This window comes from Adelges cooleyi, unplaced genomic scaffold, assembly GCF_023614345.1.
Source record: "Adelges cooleyi isolate 19-005CV unplaced genomic scaffold, UGA_ACOO_1.1 ACOO_flye_CR_arks_rails_tigmint_CR_PRNA_1, whole genome shotgun sequence".
In the NCBI taxonomy this organism is placed as follows: domain Eukaryota; kingdom Metazoa; phylum Arthropoda; class Insecta; order Hemiptera; family Adelgidae; genus Adelges; species Adelges cooleyi.
In genome coordinates, this window is record NW_026095751.1 from 4,387,819 (window position 1) to 4,413,748 (window position 25,930).

Sequence of the window (25,930 nt, forward strand, 5' to 3'; positions counted from 1 at the left end):
TAATATTTGTATAAGTTTAATTATAAACAATCATATTTATATATATTTATCATTTTAATTGTTATCATCTAAATCTAGTTATTAAAATTTTAGAAAAAAAAAATATTCCTAAAATAACATTTTAAATTAAGTTTCTATCAAATTTAAAAATCTAAAAAGTACTTAAAATTTTTTATGAACTACAAATTAGAATCTTCCTCATCGTCTTCGTCATCACTGACTTGCTTCTTCTTCTTACGTCGATTAGAAGTTCGCACTTCGGAACCTTTACCGCGGTTTTTCATTTTCAGCTTCATTTTAACCGAAGACGATGTTGTATCAGCATCCGACACTTCGTCTTCACCTGTAAATTGTGAAAATCGAGAATTCAATGAAATGGGCAGTTTAAATATTATTAAAAAAAAAAGTATATTTACTTTTAGTGCCTTCTTCTGGCCCAGATTCACTAACGTCAGTAGTCTCAAGTCGTTGACGAGTGTTAGTAAACACTGATTGTAAGACTATAGAATCTTCATGAATCAGTGAAGCTTCTTCATTGTATATTTGTGCATTCTTACATAGTTGTGTGAAATCTGCTTCGAGGTCATTTAAATCGGCGTACTAAAAAAAAAGTTTTAAGTATGAATAAAATACAAAACAAATATTAAAAAATACCAAACAAGCGAAGCATACTTTTCCGTCTTCGATTTTAGTCATAATTTTCTTTATGTCCATTGGTTTTTTTATTATTTCATAGTAGTCAGGTAGTTTGTGTCTGGACGGCAACTTCATAAATGGTTCGCTTAATATTCTGGAATCAGCGTCCGTATACTTGACAACAATATTCATGATGGCTTTCATTTTTTTACGGAGCTTCATTTCTTCGGGTCCAACTGTTTTGCGTCTTCTAATCGGAGGATCGTCATCATCATCGGCATTTCTTCTTCCCCTTTTTTTCCCCCGGTTGCCTTTGCGATTTGATTTAACTTCTTCTTCTTCATCTTCATCGAAATCTTCGACGTTTTCATCGATTGCTTTTAACCATTCTTTTTCCGTCAAACTGTCTGTGTAATCCACTTCTTTACGAGCGCGAGAACCCCGTCCCATTATTTCCTCTGAATCTTCTTCATACGTCCATCTTTCGACCTAGTTTAACACAATTAAGATATAATCTTTTTATAGCAAATATATTATTTAAATAATAACAAATTACCTCATCTTCATCTTTAACAAGCCATTCTGGTAATTCTGAAATTTCAATGAGTCTGGATTTTCGATTAGGACCAAGTTTTGCGTCCTCTCTCCTACGCTCAATATCCATTTTTTGGAATGATTCAAATTCGTCTACCGACCGAGCAATCATTTGGTTCACAACTTCGTCATCTGGTACTTCATTTTCTTCCTGAAAAGTAATTAAATTATTAGTGTAAAACATGAAATTATGTACATGTGATATTTTTTAAAGTGATCCACTCAATCTCATAGGGTGTAATTAGTAACGGAATTTTTATTTTTCATGGTGTTTATTTACAAAGTTGATCTTAGTTTTTCACAAACCTTTTAAAAAAACCCTTCCTAATTAATTAGTTATATATATTAACTTTTGAAACTTAAATAGTAACGTACATACTTTATCAAATTTGTAAATAAATAATCATTTACTTAACATTTTAACTGGTCGATAACCAGTTTTGGATAATTATGTTTAAAGTTATTAAGTTAAGTATTATGTTTAGAACGGAAGGAATGGTGGAGTGTAGATTATTATTTTTTTTGTGCGCATTACTCAGTTATTTAACAGCAAATAAGCAAAATTTAGATAAATATTTTAAGCTGTTATAATGCAAAACATCAATATTTGGAAAATAAATTGTTAATTAGTAAATAATAAATCAACTAACAATACAATTATTATTCACATTATTTTTTATGTATAAATTATTATGTAACTTGAAAGAACTATTATATTAAGTCATAACTTTTAATTTTTAATTTGAATTTATAAAGTTTGGTTTATCTTGTTTAAAATTGTTAAACAAATATGTTCATATTTTAAAAGTAATTATAAAAATGATTTGATTTTAATATATATATATTTTATTTTTGGCCAGAATATCCTACAAATATTGGTTACAAAACATTGTTGAAATATTTTCATAATATTGTACATTATAATATGTTAACAACTACTTTTAAAATATTAAAAATGTTTTGGCCATTGAGATATTATATTTATAAATTATTAATAAATTGATTTCAGTTAAATTAGAATAATACCTACAATTTTTATTTTTTAAAAATTAAACCCAAGTGAAATATTATTATTTTACCTCATCATCACCGTCGTCTTGGTGGAGAATAGAATGCAGAAACTGTTGTCGTTCCGATCCTGTAGATTTTTGATCAAACATACCAGCTTGGATAACTTTCTCATCCATGTTTAATTTATAACGCGCTGCAGCCAAAATACGTTCTTCCACGGAATTAACAGTCATAAGGCGCAATACTCGAACTTCGTTCTTTTGACCTATACGATGGGCACGATCTTGAGCTTGTAAATCCTAGATTAGAAAATTGATTAAATATTTATAAATTAAAAAGTTATTAGGCATTAATGGTGTTTTACTTGATGGGGATTCCAATCCGAGTCAAATATAATAACCGTGTCGGCCGCTTGTAAATTCAAACCAAGACCGCCGGCTCTTGTACTCAACAAGAATAAAAAGTATTCACTGCCAGCACTATTAAATTTCTTCAACAGATCACCTCTGTCTTCGGCTTTAGTGGTACCATCTAATCTTAGATATGCAAATCCTCGCCAACCTAAATAATCTTCCATGATGGTCATTAGCTGTGTCATTTGACAAAACAACAAAACTCTATGATTGGTGGCTTTCAGTTTTGGTAAGATACGATCCAGTAATTCAAATTTTCCAGACACTCTGTATAAATCCGGTCTGTAATAATATAAAAAATTGTTATCAACCAATGTTGGCTAACTTTTTTTTTACACCAATATTTATGTCAATAAATACCCCTGAATAACATTGCCAGCAGTTCCGACATGTTCACAGAATTTTTCTTCGATACTTTGGAACATGAACGGATGGTTGCAAAGCTTACGCAACTGAACGATAGTGTTCATAAGAGCCTTTGCACCACCCTTGCCTTTGCTGCCCTTTTCCGTACCATCGGTGAGCAGCACACCTTTACTCTGCATGTGTTTGTACAACACTCGTTGGAGACCAGACATATCACATTTGACAATATATTCAACTTTATCGGGCAACTGTGATTCCACTTCTTTCTTTAGACGACGTAACAAGAATGGACGTAACACTTTGTGTAAACGACGAATAATCAAAATAGTTTCTTCTTCGTTTAATTCCACCTAGACAACACATCATATTGAAATAATACACAAATATATTACGATTAGGGTTTCATACTTTTTCTCCTGTAGTTGCAAATGGTGCGTTAAACCATTGTTCGAACGTGGAACAGGATTTGAAAATAGATGGTAGTAAAAAGTTAAGCAGAGCCCAAAGTTCTGGAAGTTTGTTTTGTAGAGGTGTACCAGTCAACAGTAGTCGGTGTGGAGCATTGTAATGAGTGTTTAGGACTTGAGTTAATTTACAATGATGATTTTTCATACGATGTCCTTCGTCAATAATCATGTATTTCCAGTGCAACTAAAAAAGTTATCAGTTAATAATTCCAATTTTACAATAAATTAGATTAAAGTACTCACTTTGGCCAAAACTGCTTTATCCTTAATGACGTACTCGTATGTTGTTAATAACACATTGAATTTAGAAGAACGCATTTGTGCTTGTAATGTGCGACGCATAATTGGGGAGCCTTTATATGCGACCACACAAACAGATGGAGACCATTTTTCAAATTCCAATACCCAATTGGATAATGTTCTAATTTAACACAACACAATTTATAATTATAGAAATACATAATTAGTAGTAGGTGTATTCAGAGTTCAAAGAGTTTAATGGAAATATTTTACTTAACCCTTGATTTGTCGCACTTTCAAAGAGTTCGATTAAGGACACCTTCAAAAGGATCTACTAGACACCGTGCGATCAAATAAGGATTAAATGATGAATAAAATCGAAAAAAATGTATTCAATCACATATTTAAATAATTTGTTATTTAATTAAAACGTGCCAAAATTATTGATGATTTTTAATTTATTAATAAATAACATTGATTAATGAATAACATATATGAATAATAAAAAAATGTATTTATAAATCGACAAATAATGCATAATGATTTCATTATGCATAATGAAAAAATAAAATTACTCATGAATAATTATTATTAAAACAAAAATGTATAGTATAATGCCCATATCTCATTTAAATAAATTGAATAAACATTTGGGTATTTGAAAAATGCCAAACTGATTGTATTAAGCATGAATACTTACGACAAAGGCACAATAATTAAGAAGGGTCCGTTGACTTTCTTTTTTTCCATAAGATAGGTAATTAGTCCAATAGTTTGAATCGTTTTTCCTAAACCCATCTCATCAGCGAGTATTCCATTTAAGTTATTGTTAAATAATGATACCAACCATTCGAGACCCTGTGAAAAGTAAAAAAAAAATTGTATAAACACTAGTTTACCTGTTTTATGCAAGCAAACAGAAAAAACAATTACCTTTATTTGGTATTCTTTGAGATTACCGTTAACTAAAATTGAAGCTTGCTCAGTAACACTTTCATGAATTGTATGAGCAATACTAAGAAATTAAACAAAAATACATTTAATAATTAATAAATTAATAATATTAATCATACTCGTAATTAAATAATATTTAACCTGTAATAAGTATGTTCTTCAGATGCATTTTTATACTCGTCATCGTCCATTTTGGTCTTTTTAATCGGCTCTGGATCATTTTCCTTTTCGACAGTTGTCTTTTTGCTTTTTAGGTTGCTTCCTTCTTCGTCGTCTTGTTCGTCATCGTCTTCATCATCTGATGCTTCAACTACTTCCCAACCTGGATGAGCTTCCAACCAGCTGTTCAATTGTGACGTCAATGGAGCTTCTTCTCCTTTTAATGTTTTGCCTATATAAGACACAGAAAACATAATCAAACCAATTTATTATATTTTTTTATTTATTTGGTTAACAATGGTTATTAGCAGATATAATTGAATTTGTATTACATAAAAATTATAAACAAAACAAATTTTACATGCTCGATAAAATGTATAAGCAAATAAGGTAAATGTAAAAGTGTAACTTATATTACCAGTTGACTGTTCAATAACTGAAACATGCATGTCCGATTGTTGCGAACTTTCATCTAAGTCCTCAGGGCCATCCTTCTTTTTCAAAACAAAATGAACAAATATTTTTATACATATTTTAAAATATTTAATATTACATCAGTTATTTCAATATGTAATGCACACCTTTTTTTTCTTTTTTTGTTCTTCCTGTTGTTTGCGCTTTTGTTCTAATTTATGCTCTTTAACCATTTCCGTGAGGTTTCCAATGTATTCATCAGTTTGCGACAATAAGAACGCTAACCGCTTATCTTTCTTTTGATCGATCAATTTTCTGTAAAATAAATAAGTCAATGAGTATAGATAAATATTTTTATAAATTCCCCATTTAAATTAATTCACCTGTATCCTTCTTCATCTTCTGCCATCAATCTACGCATACGTTCTTTTTCAATTCTCTCCTGTTCTTTCTTTTGTTCGCGCTCAGCATTAGCATGATAATTGAGCACGGCTTTGTTCAACCTTCCTATTTTAGCGATATTGTTTCTATGGTACTCTTTAAGATCTTTACAGTGCTGTAGTACTGTACTGAGGTATTCTTGATGCTTTTGTCGTTTCTTTCGTTCGGCTTCCAATTTTTGTTGTTTTTCTAATTTTTCTGTTGCCCTTGCTTCTCGCAGACCTTGTCGTTTTGTTCGCTTATATGCTTTAACGTTAACCGCAGTTTCCAAAGTAGTATCTCTACGAGTACAGGCTACTACTTCGGCTCTTAATTGTCTTTGGAAATTTAAAACTCGCAATGCTCTTAGCTCAATTTCTACTTTAATTCGTAAATCGTCACTCATCGTTGTGGGTAAATTACTCAACTGTTTGACACGATGGGCAATTCGAGCAGCTAGGCGGTTTTCTCGTTCCTGTAAAATGATGAGAGGGTCTAATCCAACCGGTTTAGGACAGGTTGTAGTTCTGTTTTGTTTAGGAGGAGCTGGTGGACCAGGTGTTTGCTGCTGCTGCTGCTGTTGTGGCTGCTGCTGAGGTTGCTGTTGCTGCGGCTGTTGTTGCTGAGGTGATGGTTGTTGATGAGATGGCCCATTTGTAGTAGGCATGTTAGGCATGTGCGGTGGAACTCCTGCTGTCATTTGTTGTGGTCCGCCCATCATGGGTTGCTGAGGAACTCCTCCACCTATTGGTGGTTGACCAACTGGTTGAGGTGCAGAAATTTGTGGCGTTTGTGGCATATTGACTGGTGGCGTTGGTCCCATACTCGGAGGAAGTGGTTGAGGTCCATTGACAATTGTCGATGGAGGTTGGTTCTGTGGTTGGCTATGTGGATGTTGAACACTCGATGTTGGTTGTATTTGAGGAAGTTGTGGAGTTGCTCCAGATTGCGGCATGCGTATAGACTGTGGAACTGGACCAGATGGCAAAGACTGTCGAGGAGGGTTTTGCATTGGCGGCAATGGTCCTCTCATGGGAGCAGAAGTCGGTTGCATACACATATTATTATCCACTATTTCTCCTGGTTCTAATTGACGATGATGTGGTGAAGGTACAGGGGGATAGCCTTGAGGAGGAGTTTTGCCTTGGACAGCCATAGCCAACTGTTGGGTCAACGGTTGTTGGCGAGCCAGTAGTCTATAAGCCATAATCTGAACTCTGAGTTGTTGCATTTGGGATTGCGTTAAGTTACTTTGTGATGGTGGTCCGATCGGACCATTTGGATTTGGAGAATTTTGCTGAGGCGATGGTGGCTTGTCAGGATGAGGTGGATAATTTCCCTAAAACCAAAATATAGTGCGTAAAAATTAAATGATAGGATTTAAAAAAAAAAATTTTCATTTCACTTACTTGCATTGAAGGAGGTGGTCTCTGATTTGGGTCCATATTACCTTGACGAGCTCTAAGCGCCAACAATTGAGAATATCTAGGATCTTCTTGTAATCCTTTCTCTTCCATTGAATCAATAGCCCTTTGCAATGCATTCAAATTTTCTTGTGGAGGGCCACTTGACTAAAAACAAATTATTTACGTTAAGTTAATTAACAGGGTTTAGAATTTTATGTATTCGCATATTTAGTTGAAGTATTAATAGAACAAATCTATTGCAATATACATGTTGTTTATCATGTGACTAGATTTAAATTCAATTTTTTGAACGCAGATTTTTGCATATTAAGCGCTTTTTTCCATACAAACACTTTGTTAATATAAAGTTATAATTTTTTAAGTCTTGTTTTTTTAATTTTTACAGAAAACCAGTAGTAAATAAATATTAAATAATTTTTAATCAAAGAAAAAAGTGTATTAATACATTTATTTTAAAATATAATTTTAAATGTTTAATAAAAAACCCTATTTAATGTAATAGATGTAACGAAAATGAATTGTAATAATCATAACAAGTACGTCTGTACACAATCATTTTCAAGTAAGTATTATTGGTTTGATAGGTAGTACAAATATTACATATATTTCTGTTTTAATATTATTTACATGATATAACTATATTATGAGATAAAAATAACAAAATGTAAATATTGTTAAGCGGTCTCTTATCTTCAAGTTTTTTTATTTCTTGTTATGGTCACACTACATAAAGAATAATTTAATATGTAGAAAGTGGTTCCATAATTATTTTGTAGACAGCTACTTATCAGTTGTACGTGAACTTTGGCCACACAATTAATGAGTTTAAACAAATATTACTCATTGTTTAATACACATTTTATTTCCTATTTAATTTAAAAAAATCAGTTTAAAAATGGCGGATGTCAATCAATACTATAAAGATGCTCTTAACATTGTTCTGGAAGCAGGCAAGGTATGTTAATGTTACAAAATAGTGAATATAAATTGTTTGCAAGGCTTAAATGTACCTTTTTTTTTAAAAAGATTTTAAAACTAGGATTTAACAGTCCAAAAGAAATAACAACAAAAACAAATATTCAAGATTTTGTAACACAATATGATAAACTTGTTGAAAAAACAATAATCGAAGCAATTCTTAAACTGTATCCGAATCACAAGTAATGATAATAATATATTATTTGTTAATTTTTTTTTGTTTACTATTCAACATAATTTATATACAATAGATTTATTGCTGAAGAAAGTGCAGCTCAAAATACTTTGACAACCGAACCTACGTGGATTCTTGATCCTATTGACGGAACAACAAATTTCATACAAGGATTTCCATTTTGCTGTATTTCTTTGGCACTGGCAATTGACAAAGATTTAAAAATTGGCATAGTATACAATCCTGTTTTGGATCAATTATTTACAGGCCAAAAAGGGAAAGGCGCGTTTTTGAACAGTAAACAAATACATGTAAATGATACTGAAGGTATAAATGCCTATACAAAAATAATTGTATAGTTTTGTTATCCAAATTTCTACTATATTTTATTAGGAGGTCACCCCAAGCTAATTTAAAATATAATTCGTCTATTTTAGTTATTTTTAGCGCCATGATTGGTTTTGACTTAATATGTTTTGCAAATAACGAACCAGCACTTCAGATTTTATTAAAAAAATGTGAGCTGTTTATCAGAAATTGTCGAGGGTATGTTTGAAAGTAACATGTATATATTTGTATTATGTATAATTATTTAAATTATATATTTACAATTATTATTTATACATCAAACAATTTATAATAGAGATATAATGCTATTCCGAATATTTTTAGAATAAGATCTTTAGGATCGGCAGCATTACAGTTATGCTATTTAGCGATGGGAGCCGTAGACATATGTGTGTTTAAACATTTAAAATGTTGGGATGTTGCCGCTGGAAATTTGATTATTCAAGAAGCTGGAGGAATTATACTCGATTTGGAAGGTTAAGAATTAGTGAACTTAATACACACATTGTAATAATATCTTATTAAAATTATTATATACATTTTTAGGACGTCCGTACAATAACATCATGGATGCAGATATAATTGCTACTTGTACAAGAAAACTAGCAGATGAACTGTTAAAAATAACAAAATAATTCCACACAATGTCTAAATGTAAAAGAGTAAAAAAAAAAACAATCAAACACTGATCAAAGCAAATAGTGTTAATTTGGAAATTTAACGCCCGACTTTAAAGAAAAAAAATAATATACAATATACCATACAAAATTAAAAGAGAAAAAAAAGATCTAAAATTTAAATATATTATCGTTGAACCAATTTATTATATAAAACTATATCACCTACTATGACCTATTACGTCTAATGTAGTTAAATATGTTTTTTAAGCTTGTAAGTAAAAAATATGTATGTTCTAGATATGATACGTATATTACACAACAGTAAAATAAAATACTTTGATAATTAGTAATAAAAAAAAACATTTAATGAGAAATCAAACATTCTTCAGATTCACTAATAGTATTTATGCGAAGAAAAAAGTTAAGATAAATTTTATACCTAAACTGAGAGTTCAAATAGAAAATAATAAATTTATTTACGGTTATATTAAATTTCTATTTTAATACAGTTTTAATTTCTGTATAACATCGAGTTGTAATTGCAGAAATATCCTTATAGCTGCGCATTCCAAATAATTTATATTAAAATAGTCTATTTTTTAAGCTGTTATAATTGTTGAATAATAATTTTAATAAATTTACTTCTGGTATGGGAATCAAAATATAGTCAAATAAATATAATTGGTTACACCAAATATTAGTGAAATTATTTAATTTTACTTAATCAGATTTTTTTCATAATTAAATCTTATAACTTTCATTTTATCAACATAAACGTTTCATAAATACATAAATTATTAATCATTTGGCACTAACGAGATCAATGAGTATATGTATTTAGATTATGTTTAGCATTTTAAGCTATAGATGTAATATTGAAAAACTTAGTTTTACCATGTTTAGAGTTATTTGATTCAATAATTTATCACCCCCCCCCCTTTTTTTCAATTTATATTTGATAGGCACTATTGGTTGGTAACATGTTATTGTAATATAGAGAGTACAATAAAAAGTCCTATGATCAATAACCATCCTAATACCTAATACCTTATCAGAATCATAGAATACAATAAAATTACTAAACAAATCTATGCTCATTTATCTTAATATTAAAATAGTTTTAGAATTTCACTTGATTTTTCCAATCGTTTAATTAGCCATACCGATAATAAACTTAATCAATATTTATAATTTTTGTATGACTGTTTCTACAAGTAACAACTGCCTATGTTACTTTGAAATTCCACAATACAATATTATGTCATATGAATTACTTGAATTCCTGGAGGCGGAAAGGTTTGCGTGCCCTGCTGAATGTTCGGCGACGCTGGAGGCCCTGGTTGACTTGGCGAATAGTTTTGTGTCGGTAATGGTTGCGGTGGCCCGGGCGGTTGCTGTTGTTGTGGATGCTGTTGTTGAGGAGGTGGTTGCTGTTGCTGTTGCGGTGACTGCATCTGCTGTTGTTGAGGCGGCTGTTGTGGTTGTTGTTGTGGTGGTTGCTGTTGCGGTTGTTGTATCGGCGGGGGCTGTTGTTGCTGGAGGTTGGAACCAGGCGGTCCCATCGGGTTCGGCGAAGGACTCGCCATTTGTTGCTACACAGTGTTTAATACACTTTAATTATGAATACCAAAAGAAAAGATAAACGGCAACGCCACTAATGACGCGACATTCCGCTGGCCGAAAGTCACAAGTCGCCGATCGAAAACAACCGTCAACTAATCTGTAATGGAAGTCTTTTGACGCACGATCAGCTCTTAGGTACACTCCTAAAATCAATGAAGGCTAATGGATCGACGAACCATAAATAAAAAAGCTGAGATAGCTTGGTAAATGTAAAAAGTTTTACCAAATAAAAAAAAAAAATATTCTCACAAGTCACAATAATCGAGCCGACTGCCGAGTGACACGATAAACAAAACATCAACCGCCAGTGCGAACACCGGTCTAGTTTTTAAGACGCGGTACACTGGCCGGCTACACTGTTTGCCGGTACCATAGATTTTTTCTTCCATGGTCGAAATTTAACGATACAAGCATTGGTAATTCTTTGATAATAGGTACATATTTTTAATTTTATTACACGTCTGGTGGTCTGGTCTGAAAACCTGAAACTTGTGTTCCAGTTTGCTGGTAAATTATCCAAGTGTTGCAATTTCGTTTTATGAAATTTACATTCGATAGACAAATATTAATATTTTTTTAATCATATCTACTTACGATCTTCTAGGTATTAAACAAACTAACATTTCCTTTACTTGTTGAATTTTTTGAGACGGACATTTTTTTCAAAATGTAACTTCAAAATAGACATAAAGTATAACTTTTTAAACCGCGTTTACTGTGGCGTTCCATTCAATAAACCGGTAAACCGATTCGGTGGATAATAGTAAAATGTTCAAATTGTCATCACTTTCAAATTAATATAACTTTATAACGTTTGAATAAAAAAAGTAAAACAGATAAGTGCAATAAAAAACGTAGTGTTTATAGCGCAATTGAGAATAAATAAATTTAAAAAAAAAAATTGGAAAAATATTCACTAATTACTAGAACAAAAGTTATTTCATTTGTCAAATCTTTGTGGGACACCCTGTAAAATAAAATAGCAATTATATAAAAATTAATAATAATAAATACATAACTCAATAATACACACGCTTACTCTGTACCCAGTAAAGCGCTATGATGATGGTAACAATGTTAAAGATATAACTTTACAAGGCATAAGCTATTTTGAAGTGTGTAATTTTGTGGTAAAAGGTATACTTCATGTTTTATACTTAAAAAGAACTATTAAAAGTTGGTTAGTTTTTAAATACTATTATAGTTGTTTTAAATACAATTATTTACCATTAATTTCACACACTTCCAAGTTTGAACTTATTTTTTTAAAACGCCAAAAGTAGCAACTTCGAAAATCCTAATCGACATTCAACGGACACGGATTAATGCTGTACAACTGGCAATTGCAATGTTTTTTTCTAAAATACCGTCTTTGGCATTATAAGTTTTATTTTGAACGGTCAGCTATTACATTTTATGTAGTTATTACAAGTCCTTAAATAATTATTGTAAAAAATAACTACTTACAGCTCGTATAAATTCTTATTAATATTCATTCAGCTTTGGTTCATGTGGTACATGTGTACTATGCCATTTAAACATGTAAAACAGTTGGTGGCAATTTAACCCAAATGACCCAGATGCAGCATGAGTTCCTGGTGTACAATAGGGTTTAATATAACGCGTATTATCCAAACCACATAAAACGACACGGTGTGTTCATATCACAGAGAACAGTTGCAGCGTGTACACTATTCGCAATCCAGTTGCATGTGACCCTGGTAGATTCGATATAATACCGAACTATCGATAATATCGAATCGCCCAACACAATACGATTTGCAGTCTCCACAATTATTTAAAACAGTTACACAAAAAACATTATTACATTATTTAATAATAAAATTAATTATTTAAATTCATCGGAAGATGTAAAATCGAATTCAAAATATTTAAACAATATTAATTTCTATAATATATTCAATAATAATAATTATTATTGTATCGTATTGGTATTTGGTTATCACTTTATAATTACTATTTTTTGAAAAATACAATACTCACAAACAAAAGCTTTAACAATCCTTTGCAGTACATTATTATTGTAAAGCTCTAGAGTTCAGTGAAAAAGCTACACCATTCAAAATGGAATGTTAAATTGGAATTGAAATCAATGTCTTCGTATAACTTTAAATTAATTACTTCTTCGTTATTATTTTTAAGGATGAAAAACCATTAAATATTTTTAGAGCAGAACAATCTGCAAACAGTGCAATGTTCAAAAAATAACTATAGTGAACAATGTATGGCTCGGTTTTAAGCACCATATTAAACGCGGAAAAAAATTTTCAAATTTTCACTGCCTTAAAAAAAAAATTTAACAAAAAAAAAAAGTGACAATTTTGTGCAACAAAAAAACGTGGTGTTTTATCTTAACCCATACAAATAGAGTCGGTTAGCTAAATCCACCCTATCCATAAGAGTTTTTTCAATAAAATAATTATAATTCAGTGAAATTTTCGTTATTTTTATTTACAGTACAAATTAATAAAATTATAAAACAGTTACATACAATACTTCAATTTTTTTAACATATTTAAATATAACAAACAGTATTATTGTTGAGTGTTGACTACAGTATTAAGTCGGCCAGTTGAAGTTTACACGTATACATACACATTTATAGTTGCATAACTTGTTAACAAGAAACTTTATTCATAATCCTCAATGTCAGTTTGTACAAATATTTCAGTAAAAAAAGTTAGTGTCTACATTGGTCTTGCAGTAACTGAATATATAGATATAAGATATATTATATATTTTATATACAACATATAAAGAGATTAGAGAAAGGGATGCGAAACGGACAATTTAAACTCGGTTTGAAGCATTTCACTCTAAACGTTATTACTATTAAGCAATGATTTTTATAATACAATAATTATTTACCTATTCACTACGTTTATATAATGTGTATAATTAAGCGATTAAACCGTTTTCAAATACTTCAAAACGGGTTCAAGTTCTTAACCTACCTAGCACAAGCGTTTTATTTCTCAAAACGGCTCGATGACTTTAAAACGGTTTGGAGCTTTTTATACTATGGTAAACTATCGGGCGACGTTTAGATCGGAGCTAGTGTCCGAGGGTCCACACTGTTGGCCCTTTAAAAAAAGCTACTGTGTCCGAACATGCCGTAGTTATGGTGCATGTGTGGTTTGCACGACTTGAACAATCCGATTAGACCAGGCCCGACGAAAGCCAAAAATCCCAAGATTTTCTTAAACGGCGCCAATCCAAGGACGAGCGGTAAGAATAACAGCAACTTCATTTTGAACAGCTTGAGCAAGATCAACGGCGGTACCAAGAATTTCTTTACTTTTTTCTTGGCTGCGTATGAAAAATAACAATTACCATATTAACAATCGTATACACAACAGGGATGGGACCACACAAATTCTAAAACTTACGTATACAAATAATATGCTCGTGTTCAAATATGTTTGTCGGTTTATTTATGTGCAATCTACATTAACAATTATTACTATAGGAGCCATTAGGTATATGTTTTCTCTCATATTACTAACCACGGATTAGTAGGTGAGTAAGACCATATAAAATACCCTAACACGATTTTCGATTTACCTAACTTAGTCCCACCTGTTCTCGAAATTAAAACCCATCACGTTGACGGTAATTTGTTAATGGTTCGGGAATTACACATTCTATTATAAAAACATTAATGGAGTTCAATTTAATCTTTTTTTTTTTTTTAATATTTGTAATTTTCTCTGAATCACTACGCCACGGGTTCCGTTATGTGAAAAACATCATTAAGTGATAAATACGTAATTAAATAAAGCGAATCCTTTATTATATACATTAATACAGTTAGACTATAGAGTCATCAGCGGCTCAAGTCATACGTCTTAATTGAATCATTATGTAAGATAATAAACGTTAAACTGTATTGGTAATAATAGAGAATAGAGAGTCTACCTTCTAATTTATTAAAAGCTTCCGTTTTACTAGTAAGTTATTAGTATCATAAAAAACATGATTATTATAATAATAATAATTATGAGATAACGATCTAAAAGAATATTTTCATCCTGAGCCCATTTATTGTACTTTTTCCTCTAACCATGAACGATCCGTAGTTATTTCCAGGGCCGGATCTATGGGTGGTGGTGGGATGGGGAAGAGGCGGGGATTTACGGTTAACCAATTGTATGGTTAATACAAATTTAATTCTTCTGTTCTACATTGCATTTGGATTTTTGTTTTGATCATATTTTAAAGGTAATAATAATGTTTTCCCCAAAAAGACATAAACGAATAAAACAATTAGACCTTGGAGTTCCATCAGATGGCTGGAATGAAAAAAAATGTATTATTGCTTTAAAAAAATGTTTGTGATGTTTAGTCATGAATATGAATTGGAGAATTGAAACCATAAATCAGGTATCTTCTGATTTTAGTTTTTTAACTGGATCTGAACTAGTTAAAAATAATTCAAGTAAATTTATTAAAGCAGCTGCGAAATATAACAAAGATTTAAAATCTTCAAAATTAACGGACCCAAAGGAAATTGTCAACTTTAAAAATCTTGCTCTGGGTATCTTACCTAATATTAAAAAATCAAAGACCTCTAAACATTTTTGAAATAATACACGAATATTCAATGACTGATATTTTACCAAATATTTGTATTGCCATCCGTCTCTACTTAACGTTGCCATGTACTACTGCACAAAATGAACGTAGCTTTAGTAAGCTTAAATTAATTAAAACATACAACCGATCTACCATCAGCCAAACAGACTCACAAATTTACCAATATTATCAATAAAAAAAGAAATTGCAAGACAATTGACTTGAATTCAGTAATTAATGAGTTTTTTGCGATTAAATCTAGGAAAATTAAATTTTAAATAAAACAAATTAACAATATTTTACATATTTATTATATGTATACTTTTTTAAAGATATGTAATTTTTATAAATTTTTTTTTTTGAGAAAAAAATAATGAAAATTTAAACTAAATATTTAATTTTAAGTTAAAAAACCTAAACGTCCTTGGTCCTATTTTAAACATTGGGATTAAATATCTTCAAAAAATCTAATAATCTTGATTTTTTCCTAACTCGTTGATGTCAGATAGTCTAAATAAACATATCCTGGAAAACTGAGTTGCACCGTTAATGATGCCATAGATAAAAAAAAAGAATTACTCACTTATGAATTTTGCCTTTTTGTTTTCGATGGCGTCCAGCTCGGAGTCATCAATGAATCTTGGCGAATAACGGCCGCCTTCGGTAAGTTCATCAGGCACTTGTACTTCGACGGCCGTCGACCTTAAGAACATTTCTGTTTTGTGCATGGTGAACCTGACCAGCCTGTCCCATTCGGTGTCTTTGGGCTGCTGTCCTATAGAATGCTTCAACGTCCTAGAAGACCAGTACTCATTGTGATCGGGTTGCAAGTGGATCATACGCACGTTGTCGTTAAGCCGGTATGCGTCCTCGACGAAAAACTCGTCGAACCTGGACAACGCCTTAGCCTTAAAGCATTCGACCATATCGCCCTGCAGACAAGCGCCGTTAGCCGCTGCCTGGTAAGGGCCTGCGGAACTGTCCAACAAATTGAAAAGGGTCTTTCCGCTCCTGTTGCCGGCGGCAGTGCTGTTGACGTCTTCGTTGCTGGCAAACGACACGCCGTACTGACCGCGGGCCACCGTCGTCAGACACACGCAGGCCGTGCACCCGAACAACAGAATATTATAGTTCATGACGTGGTGCACAAACCCGCCAACTGAAGAATAGACGGCGGTCACGTAGGCGGACGACTGCTGCGGTTGCTTGAACCGTTGTAGTTATACGTGTGCAAGCCGAAAATGAATCTCGTCCTTTGACCGCTTGGGTGTACGGATCGGAAGCCAATCGTGTTGATGTAGCATACATGTAACCGCCGCCGCCACCGCAGTCTATTGGATAACCGCATTAACCATTAACGGAGACGGTCTGACTAAGAAAACCCTACTACCTAGGAATTTTCAAGATCTTAAATGGATAAAATTTGAAAAATAAAATTAAGACTTTAGTGTGCTAAGCAGTTTTGAACTTAAAAGGTTGTCTGTCGTGTATCTTTATAAGTGTTTAATAATTTATACGGACCCTAACTGATACTGAATGTTGAGTTACCACTTACTTAAAATGTAAATTACAATGTAACAAAAGCTCCAAGTTAGGACATTAAGATTTTAATTTAAAAATATTGAATTAATATCAAAAATCAAAGAGATATTAGTAATATTTTAGTATAATAGAAATTTATACTTTTTTAGAGTCTCTTAATTAGAAAAACCCAAAATGTTGTGGTTAACTTGACTCGTAGTACTTTTGACTGGAAATTTAATATCAAGTCAATTTTAATATAGTACTATGCTGTCAATCGGTCAACTTTCTTTTACATTTTCTTGAGATAGAAGTTTTGACGGTCTAATAAAACGGTGATGCTCAAAACAAAATATTTGATGCATAATAAATACTATACAAATTTAAACTATGTATAATATAGTTAACTGAAGGGTTATATATTATATGGTGCCAAACTTAGGTAAAAAATATATATATTTATTTTTGTATATTTTAAATTTATGTGGACCTCCCTGCCGCCGTTAACGGAAGATCGTAGAAACGCCGGAAAAAAATACTGTTTTCCATCATTCCATCATAACCGTTACACAATGTAATTAATACTAAATAGTATGTATTTTTTTCTCATTAGTGAGCCACTTTTAGAGATCGGACCCAAGTCAACGTTTTGGCATATAAGTCATAACATAGTCGGATAACCCACGTTATATTTTGTGTGCAAGCAAATAGTATAAGACAAAACCATGAACTCAAAAGATTCCAATTTACTAATAAATATAACGTATTACCTATGTTTATTTTTTCCAAAATTATAATAATTTAATTCACAATTTTTAAATACATTACAAACAATACATTTTTATATATTGCAGATTGAATAATATAGCTGTTATTTAAGTGCACTTACAATAATTGTAATATTTTCAAATATTGTTAGTTATGTTAATATTGTAGTTAGTACTACTAGTTATATTTTCTTATACTTGTATACGAATATTATATGACGTATTAAAACCTACGTAAAACTCTAATATATTCATCTGGGAACATACTTCCAAAAAAATCATCAACTATACTAAAATTAACATGATTTAATTTTTCTTTTAGAGCCACAACATATCTTTGTGCATTTTTAAAGTTGTCATCAATTTTTCTTCTTAACTCACTAGGTTTTGTGTGAGATGTATAGTCAATACCTTGTTTTCTGTCTACATATACTAGTTTTTTACCTCTATTATTATTATTTTTATTTATATTACATGTTGCCCTAAATATGCAAGTTCCCAATGGTTTTAGAACAGTTTTTGACATATTACGTTTGCGTGATTTATACGTTTTTAGAGCATCATAAAGCTCTTTTAATTCTGGTGAATAGTCCAATACCAAAAATTTTAAAAAGTCTTGAAATAATTCCTCAAAGTGATGCCATAATTTTTTAAAGTTTGATGAATGAAGAAGAGTAATCTCAATTTTAAATTTTATTGAAACGCAATTTAGAAATAGTTGTACGTGTTTATTTATGTATCTAAGCATTGGCAATACTATAATGAAGGTTACCTGTCTATGGTATTCAAAAAGTTCAGAGTAATTATCTGTTATCCATGTGTCCACGGCCTTGTTGTATGCTTTGGACAACTCGTCCTCTAATTCCTCACATTTCCACGTCAGTCCAACGTTTTGATTTTGAATAAAATAAACAAAATCGTTAACGTATTCCCCGATACGATTCAAAAATATCTTTTCGGGCTTAAAGTACAACGAATCGACATTACTCGGTTTATTGTCGCGTACGACGACCGCTTCGATTTTCTTTATATTTTCTTGAATTAAATCAACAAGGTCGTTTGGTGGCGGTGTTGTTTTGTCAAATGAACCAACGCTCACTTGTGGTCTCTTAGATAGGTGTGTACGTTTACCTTGATGATTTCAATGGCGTCGAAAACCTTCTTTAGCTTAGATTTTTTGTCACCTCGAACATATTTAATACAACCATCCGTCACGCATAAGGCGTCTGAAACGGTGTTTGCAAATAAGTTGTGTTGCCAGAGCCACTTGTTTTGACCTGGTGTAGATTTTAATACGTTGATAATTTGACCTCCATAATCCGACAACAATTTCAAACTTGTTCCGCGAAATCCGTCATGTTTCATGAGCAACTCACTGAAATGTATAATTTCTAAAGAAGTTTGCGCACATTCGATTATGGGTTCGTCATGTAAGTATGATAAGCACACATCAGTGTAAATACACAAGAAAAGCGCGACAACGCATAACCTAGCTGCAGCCATATTCGTAACTAAATCTGTGTTTGATACTGCTAATGGTTCTGGATGGTTTTATTTTAATTTATATTTACGTATACGTTTTTTGTTGACAAAGTTTTTTCCCCCTTTAAATCTGGACTCTTACGCACTCAGAACATATGTATTGTTTTTGTTCGTTGATATAGAGTTTGTAAATTTAACCTATTTACCAGTTGTGCAACCTATATTTGTTTTTATATTCGTCGTCGTATTGTTTTTACACGGGTTTTATTAAAAAGATTATTATCCAGCGGGAACTTAATTAACTTTCAAATACAATTCCTTAATTTTGAATTTTGAATTTCAAAGGCAACATTAAATAAAATAGCAATTACAGTTACGTCCACGGTTCAAGAAACATTATACAATATACAACAATATACTTTTTAAAATAATGAATTCAAGGATGTAACAAAAGCAATAAAAACCGTGGTGTTTATAGTGCAATTGGGGATAAATGAATTATAAAAAAAGTCTTGAAAATATTCACCAGAACAAAAGTTATTTTATTTGTCACAACTTTGTGAAACACCCTATATATGGGGCCAAAGTTCGGTAAAAAACTAATATTTTTTTTGTAAATTTAAAATGTGTAGAAACGCCCACGCGGTCGGATAAAAACACTCATCCTCAACGCTTTATTTTTTCATAGGTATGTATAGTAAACAAAAAGTGTTATTTAAAAACAAATAAGTCTACATAATTATTTGATTACCCGTCAGATTACAAAATATTAACACGTAAACATACTTTATAGTTTTGGGAATAAGACAGACTGTAAAATAAATCTTCATTTCGGATGTTATGATATTTTTGTTTTAAATGTAATATTGTTTGGTAAGGAGGAATTATCGATATTGATATTAAGTACTTTTGATAAGAATGACGTTTAACATTGATTTCTTCTTATCATTCAATGTTTTTAAATTTTAATAAATGAGCATATTTTCGTAGCCAGACTCTGTGCAAATTACTTTTAAAACAAATAAATCGCAGAATATTGTAGTTTCCCATATAATAAAGCCGTATTATAAGACGGGGAAGAATAGTAGAGGTGTAAAGGCATTTCAAATTAAAAGGTTCGATTAAAATGGAGCAATTACACGCTTGATCATACCAATTAAAGAAAACTTTTTTTTATTGCTGGAATATGAACATTTTACTAAATGTTGGAATCAAAGGTTACTCCACGATTCTTGATTTGGATGGAACTAAACAAATTTTGGTCAGATAAATTAGATAGATATAATATTATTATCTAGTCTATTCCAATAATTTGTTTCTACTTCTCATTCGTCTCCATATTTTTCTTTCTTTATTGAAATGTCTACTGTACAGTTGTTTATCCATATAACACATTTAAAATAATTAGTTAGGTTAATTAAATTTATCCAATATGGTAATATCTTCGACATGGAGCCGAGAAGGAATATTGGCTTAGCCATAGACAAATAGACTTTAATTCTAACCAAATTTATTGAATATTGTTGACACTATTAAATGGTATAAAACAGGGGACTGGGTTTTCAAATATTTGTATATTACGCGTTGTGTTTTGAACAATTTTGATTCTGCAAAATCGACATACTTTTGTACATACTTAACAAACATAAAAATTGAGTCATCGATAATATTAAGGTTTCATCCATCGACACTGCAGTATAATAATATGTGGTATATAGTAGACAGTTGTTTTATTATAGTAGGTAGCATAATATAGTAAAAGTTTATGTTTCAATCAATGTGATCGGTATCTTATTTTCGATAGTCCGGTTAAAATCAGGTGTACCAGGGTCACATTTAAACAACGCACATACCTAAAAACGATACCGATTTAAGCTAGGTATTACCTAGCTTAAATCGGTTAAAAGTGCGCCGTCTTAGATCACTTTGCATGAAAAAAACTAATTTCGAATTTTTTTTTTATTGACTGCAGAAAAAATAATGTTACGAAAATTATAATAGGTTATTTATTAATTAAAATCAAATACATTTAGGTACTGAATCGTTTAATCACGGATTTAATCATTATATTACTTATTATTACAAATCCCGTGACAAAAAAAAAATAATTGTATTTTAGTATGATAGACAATAAAACGGCAATATTTTAAATGTTAAAATTAATAAATACATTTAAAATATTATAATTGATAAATAAATTTAAATACTTCAAATATTATAATTAATATTGTTGCCTTGATGTTTACAATGTATGTGGAAGTAAAAGAATTCCGCGATGTTTATTTCTTTATCTAAAATGCAAAATAACAAATTATTAAGTGATGGTCAAAAATTATCGTTAACTCGTTAACGTGTAATTAGTGAATTACCATCAAAACTGTATATATTTTCAACACCCGGGTTATTTTTGCGAAATTCGTTCACGAATGTTGTCGATTCTGTTTCGGAAAGTATACCGTTTCCGTCTTTATCAAATTGTGTGAATTGAAATAATAATATTCTGACATCATCTGTACGTAAAACTACCTCATCCTGAAGAATTGTCAAAATAAAATCATGTACAGCGTAAAGGATAATTAAATGTTAGGGAAGTAATAGATGAGAGTAAAGGAATTTTATTAATTGATGAAAAACAAATTATATTACATCGCCGTGATCTGTCTTAGAACGTTCTGCCATAACCAGCATCAAATCCATCAACTCTTTAGCAGCGGGTCCTGTGCAAATTTTAATTATGTATTACATGCAAAATCACAATTTATCTAACGTGAATATATATAATATATTTATATTTAATTCTTACGGTCAGTTTTAAATTTCAATAACGGGTTATGCTCCTTAGTAGCCATTTCAAAAGCTTCGAAGACGGGTTGTATATATTCTTTGTCAATTGAACCAGATGCAGTTTGACGACGTGTATACAATTCATTTAACTGTCCTATTTGTGCTTCGCTTAGACCATTGCCCTATAATGTAAGCGAAAAGGATAAATATATAAGATAGCTCTACAAAAATGTCGATGCATTTAACATTTTAAGCATGTGTATAATGTTTAACGATTTATTAACTACTATTTTGTAATGTTCCTTTAACTTTTGCATTTTAAACAACATCGCGCATTCATTTTTTAACCAGACAAATTTAAATGGCCAATTTTCAAAAATTACAATTAGTAGAAACTTTTTTTTTGAACATAAAAATATTTGCTTACTTCCGGTAGAATATCTATTATGATCAACAAGAATTCCGGTGCGGTAACTACATAGCCACCTAAAATTAAATAAATAAAGATTGTCAACTTGAAGTAAACCGCATCCTCGACCTAAATTTAATATCACTATTTTTAGTATAAATGTGCTTACATAATACTTCTACCCATGACTTATCATTTTTATCAACTCCTAATCGTTCAAATACAACTAATAGATCTTTATAAGTCAGCTTTTTGTCTTCTCCAATGATCTTAATGATGTCAGACTTAGTCCCATTTGAAGACTCACATACCTATACACATATGTAATACTTAAAATAAATAAATAAATAAATATATATATTATTATTTATATTATATTATGTATAATATAGATATGTATAGATTTATTTTAGGAAAAATTATACGAAATACATCACTGGGAAATTATCAATTAGTATTATTATTTTTAGTTAATAAGATTTAAAACCCCAAAAATCCTCAAAATATTCACTATAAGCTTTTTATAGCTTCACCGTTTTATTAAATGCAAATAAAAAAAAAATCTTAAATTAATTAGCATAACATATGAATAATATAAAAAACAGTATGTGAATATTAAAATAAAATAAACACAATTGACCTTAGGTCAAAAGGTTAATACCCGAAGTATTAACCTTTTTTAATTTTACCCATAGCTCTAACAATTTTTGAAACTTAAATGGTAACATATATTAGGGTGGTCCTTAAAAAGTCTATTTTCGAATTTTAACCTCGACGCCCCCTAAAAAGTTTCTAAATACAATAAAAAAACATTTAAAAAAAACAATTTGAAAAATTTAAATTTATACCCGTGCCCCAAAAGTTTAAATGGGATTTAACATAGGATTTCGACACTAAAAAAAGTATCCAAATACGCCAATTTTTAGTTAAATTTTCCTTTTCTGGCAGCAATTTTGACAGGTATGAACTTTTGGGTATGGTGTTCGTATTCGGAAGACTTCAAGCTATAAAACTGTCAGAACTATAGCTTAAACTAAGGAATAGGAAAAAAGTTATGCATTCATTTCTGCACAAGTGTCGAAATCCTTTGGGGCACGGGTTAAAAAGCGACCTTTTAGGGACCACCCTAACACAAATATTTTATAAAATGTGTAAAAAAACAATAATTTAACTGACACTTTGGCTGTTCGATAACCAGTTTTGGATTATTACTTTTAAAGTTATTAAAGTTTAAAATTTAGAGAGGAAGGAAGGGGGAAGTGTATTTTGTTTTTATCTGTGCGCATTATTCTACAACTATCCACCTCTCTTAAAAAAACAATGGATTTGCTTACGTGTGGGTTAACTTTCAACAGGATATCCGACAGTTCATCTACATCTATTTTAAAGTCGTCTAAAATCAAATAAAATACAAATTGACAACATAAAGTAAAACGCTACCTCGACTTCAATTTATTACCGCCATTTTTAGCTTTTAATTCATTAATTAGTTTAACTTTCGACAGGATATCCGACAATTTATCTACATCTATTTCAAAGTCGTCTAAAATCAAATAAATAAAAAAAATTGACAACATATAGTAAAACGCCACGTCAACTTCAATTTATTACCGCCATTTTTGCCTTTAAATTTATTAATTAAATTGTCGGCTGTAGCTATATCGCCATCTTTAAAAAATAAGTGTTCGAATACAACTGATATTTGTTGACGAGTTAGGTATCCCTCTTGTGGTTGAAATTTATAATATTCAGAGTGTAAAATGAACTCTTTGAGATAAAACTCTGCTTCAAAAGGCGTCAGCATTGAATCCTAAGTACATTATTTAACATACACGAATATTTCGCAAAAATATTTTTACAATATTTTGATATTTGTTAATAGTTTAATACCTATGTTATAATATTAAACTAGTTATTTTAGATCAATTACCATGAAGTTGTCAGATGTCTTATCTTTATACGCTAACGCTATCAATAAATTCTTAAAATTTGCATATTTGGCCTCATCTATATAAATTAAATAGTATGCAATTAGTTTTTAATAACAAATATAATAGTTTCCAACAAAGCTTGGCAAGCTTAAGATTTAGATATTATATTAAATTAAATGATGTATGCTTATTGCTTAACATGTGTAATTATTTAGACCGATTAACTAGTTACTTAATCGAGTAAGTATTTATGCATGTTTACTCTCTTATCCAACTTTACTATGTTTTTAAAAAGTAACCCTATCTTATACACATTATTTCATCATTAATTTTCAACAAATTGATAGTTTAAAAAAAAAAGTACATTACAATTTATTATAATGTGAGTAATAAGAATTTGTCCGGTTAAGTATGTTGTTAAAATTTAAAAAAAAATACATAATATTATTTATTGAGTTAATAATATATAATTTACCAAGCATACGCCTATTAAAGCAATAGCGCCACGTTAATTTTCTATAGAAGTAATGAATTAAATAGCTATTTAAAAAATATTTTACTTTTGTTGTATGTAAAAACCTCTTCGTGATTTTTAATTCCAAAAAAGTTGGTCATAAGATTTGTGATTTTCGGAATATTGTTTTGATTTTCGTGATTGTTGTACAGTTCAATAAGTTCTTCTATTTGATTCCTACTTAGTCCAGAGCTCTAAAATAAAGTATAATGACTCATAGCCTTACACTCACAGTTTGATAGTTTTACTTTTTGAAAAAAAAACACGTTAATTTACAATATTAAAAGATTATCAAATATTTGGCTTTTTTTTAATTTTCTAATGCGAATTGACTTTTGTAGCTTAAGTGAGAACGTATATATTTAATTAGCTTATTAAAATAAAGATAATTTGCTGAAAATGTTGACTGGTTAACTTAATAAGTAATTATTCAAAACTGGTTACCGACCAGTCAACATATTTAGCAAATCGTTGATAAATTAATAAGTTAATAAAATATATACGTTACCTTTTAATAGCTTAAGGTCATACGGTTTTAACGCATAAGTGATTTCTATATTATATAAGTCACCTTATAAGAGAAATAACTATCTTACCCATGCTGATGTAAAGAAATACACCGCGCAGACAATAACTGCACTCTTGAAATGCATAATAGTTTTTAAGATAAACGAAATTCAATGAGGTAAGTGCAGAGCAAAACGACTATTAGCTTGAAGTCAAAATAACGTATTAACAGTAAAACAAGTACATTTGTTATGTTGGTTATAGTTTTATATATTTACTCATACTAAACTTTGTGAACAACAAAATTTAAATAAATCTTATGTGTCTCTATTTGCTTGCGCACACGATGTACATTCGATGCTGAAGAGTATTTGCTTGGAATACACAATGATATATTATATTTTCTTTAGTATTGTATTTTTTTTCTTTTCTGGTTTTCGGTTAATGTAATCAATTCCATATTTACCCTAAGAACATGCGGGGCATGAGCCCAGGACACCTGGCCAGAAGGTGGCCCACAATTATACAACTTACATCTTTACGTTTTTTTTTTTGTTTTTTTTTTAAAGGCCCC

The 25,930-nt window shown here is 30.6% G+C and overlaps 4 protein-coding genes across 5 annotated transcripts; 1 reads left to right on the plus strand and 3 right to left on the minus strand.

Moving 5' to 3' along the window:
* On the minus strand, positions 1-11,127 carry LOC126842510 (ATP-dependent helicase brm). 2 transcript variants are annotated; one of them, XM_050579635.1, is made up of 17 exons: positions 10,497-11,127; positions 7,084-7,245; positions 5,638-7,013; positions 5,422-5,569; positions 5,259-5,331; positions 4,823-5,072; positions 4,661-4,742; positions 4,428-4,585; positions 3,731-3,908; positions 3,429-3,671; positions 3,015-3,370; positions 2,606-2,936; positions 2,310-2,540; positions 1,193-1,381; positions 673-1,125; positions 417-600; positions 1-343 (listed from the first exon to the last, which is right to left on the minus strand). In XM_050579635.1, exons 1-17 carry the CDS (start codon positions 10,806-10,808, stop codon positions 180-182), a joined length of 4,890 nt encoding a protein of 1,629 aa, XP_050435592.1. In that variant the 5' UTR covers positions 10,809-11,127; the 3' UTR covers positions 1-179. The 2 variants fall into 2 exon arrangements, with proteins under 2 accessions (XP_050435592.1, XP_050435512.1); XM_050579555.1 differs by having other exon boundaries at positions 5,259-5,334.
* On the plus strand, positions 7,875-9,285 carry LOC126842651 (inositol monophosphatase 1-like). Its single transcript, XM_050579748.1, has 6 exons — positions 7,875-8,056; positions 8,128-8,261; positions 8,331-8,581; positions 8,692-8,800; positions 8,927-9,078; positions 9,149-9,285. Exons 1-6 carry the CDS (start codon positions 7,997-7,999, stop codon positions 9,235-9,237), a joined length of 795 nt encoding a protein of 264 aa, XP_050435705.1. The 5' UTR covers positions 7,875-7,996; the 3' UTR covers positions 9,238-9,285.
* A 2,202-nt stretch (positions 11,128-13,329) lies between the features above and the next one.
* LOC126834381 (uncharacterized) lies at positions 13,330-19,245 on the minus strand. The gene is made up of 2 exons (XM_050566254.1): positions 16,025-19,245; positions 13,330-14,175 (listed from the first exon to the last, which is right to left on the minus strand). The coding sequence occupies exons 1-2, from the start codon at positions 16,575-16,577 to the stop codon at positions 13,952-13,954; spliced, it is 777 nt and encodes a 258-aa protein (XP_050422211.1). The 5' UTR covers positions 16,578-19,245; the 3' UTR covers positions 13,330-13,951.
* Positions 19,246-21,242: 1,997 nt separating this feature from the next.
* On the minus strand, positions 21,243-25,619 carry LOC126834371 (uncharacterized). Its single transcript, XM_050566243.1, has 12 exons — positions 25,446-25,619; positions 24,896-25,043; positions 24,335-24,411; positions 24,016-24,214; positions 23,864-23,947; positions 23,739-23,797; positions 22,574-22,715; positions 22,423-22,481; positions 22,015-22,177; positions 21,858-21,928; positions 21,581-21,743; positions 21,243-21,502 (listed from the first exon to the last, which is right to left on the minus strand). The coding sequence occupies exons 1-12, from the start codon at positions 25,500-25,502 to the stop codon at positions 21,420-21,422; spliced, it is 1,305 nt and encodes a 434-aa protein (XP_050422200.1). The 5' UTR covers positions 25,503-25,619; the 3' UTR covers positions 21,243-21,419.
* Positions 25,620-25,930: the final 311 nt, after the last annotated feature.

Coding starts and splice junctions, on each gene's coding strand:
- LOC126834371 (XM_050566243.1), bottom strand. CDS start 25,502: ATGCATTTCAAGAGTGCAGTTATTGTCTGCGCGGTGTATTTCTTTACA. Junction 25,044..25,445: donor ATTTCTTTACATCAGCATGG/GTAAGATAGTTA, acceptor ACTTTATTTTAG/AGCTCTGGACTAAGTAGGAA. Junction 24,215..24,334: donor AGACATCTGACAACTTCATG/GTAATTGATCTA, acceptor TAATGTACTTAG/GATTCAATGCTGACGCCTTT.
- LOC126834381 (XM_050566254.1), bottom strand. CDS start 16,577: ATGAACTATAATATTCTGTTGTTCGGGTGCACGGCCTGCGTGTGTCTG. Junction 14,176..16,024: donor CAAAAAGGCAAAATTCATAA/GTGAGTAATTCT, acceptor TTTCATACGCAG/CCAAGAAAAAAGTAAAGAAA.
- LOC126842510 (XM_050579555.1), bottom strand. CDS start 10,808: ATGGCGAGTCCTTCGCCGAACCCGATGGGACCGCCTGGTTCCAACCTC. Junction 5,570..5,637: donor GAAGATGAAGAAGGATACAG/GTGAATTAATTT, acceptor TTTATTTTACAG/AAAATTGATCGATCAAAAGA. Junction 344..416: donor GCCAGAAGAAGGCACTAAAA/GTAAATATACTT, acceptor CACAATTTACAG/GTGAAGACGAAGTGTCGGAT.
- LOC126842651 (XM_050579748.1), top strand. CDS start 7,997: ATGGCGGATGTCAATCAATACTATAAAGATGCTCTTAACATTGTTCTG. Junction 8,057..8,127: donor TTGTTCTGGAAGCAGGCAAG/GTATGTTAATGT, acceptor TTTTTTAAAAAG/ATTTTAAAACTAGGATTTAA. Junction 8,262..8,330: donor AAACTGTATCCGAATCACAA/GTAATGATAATA, acceptor TATATACAATAG/ATTTATTGCTGAAGAAAGTG.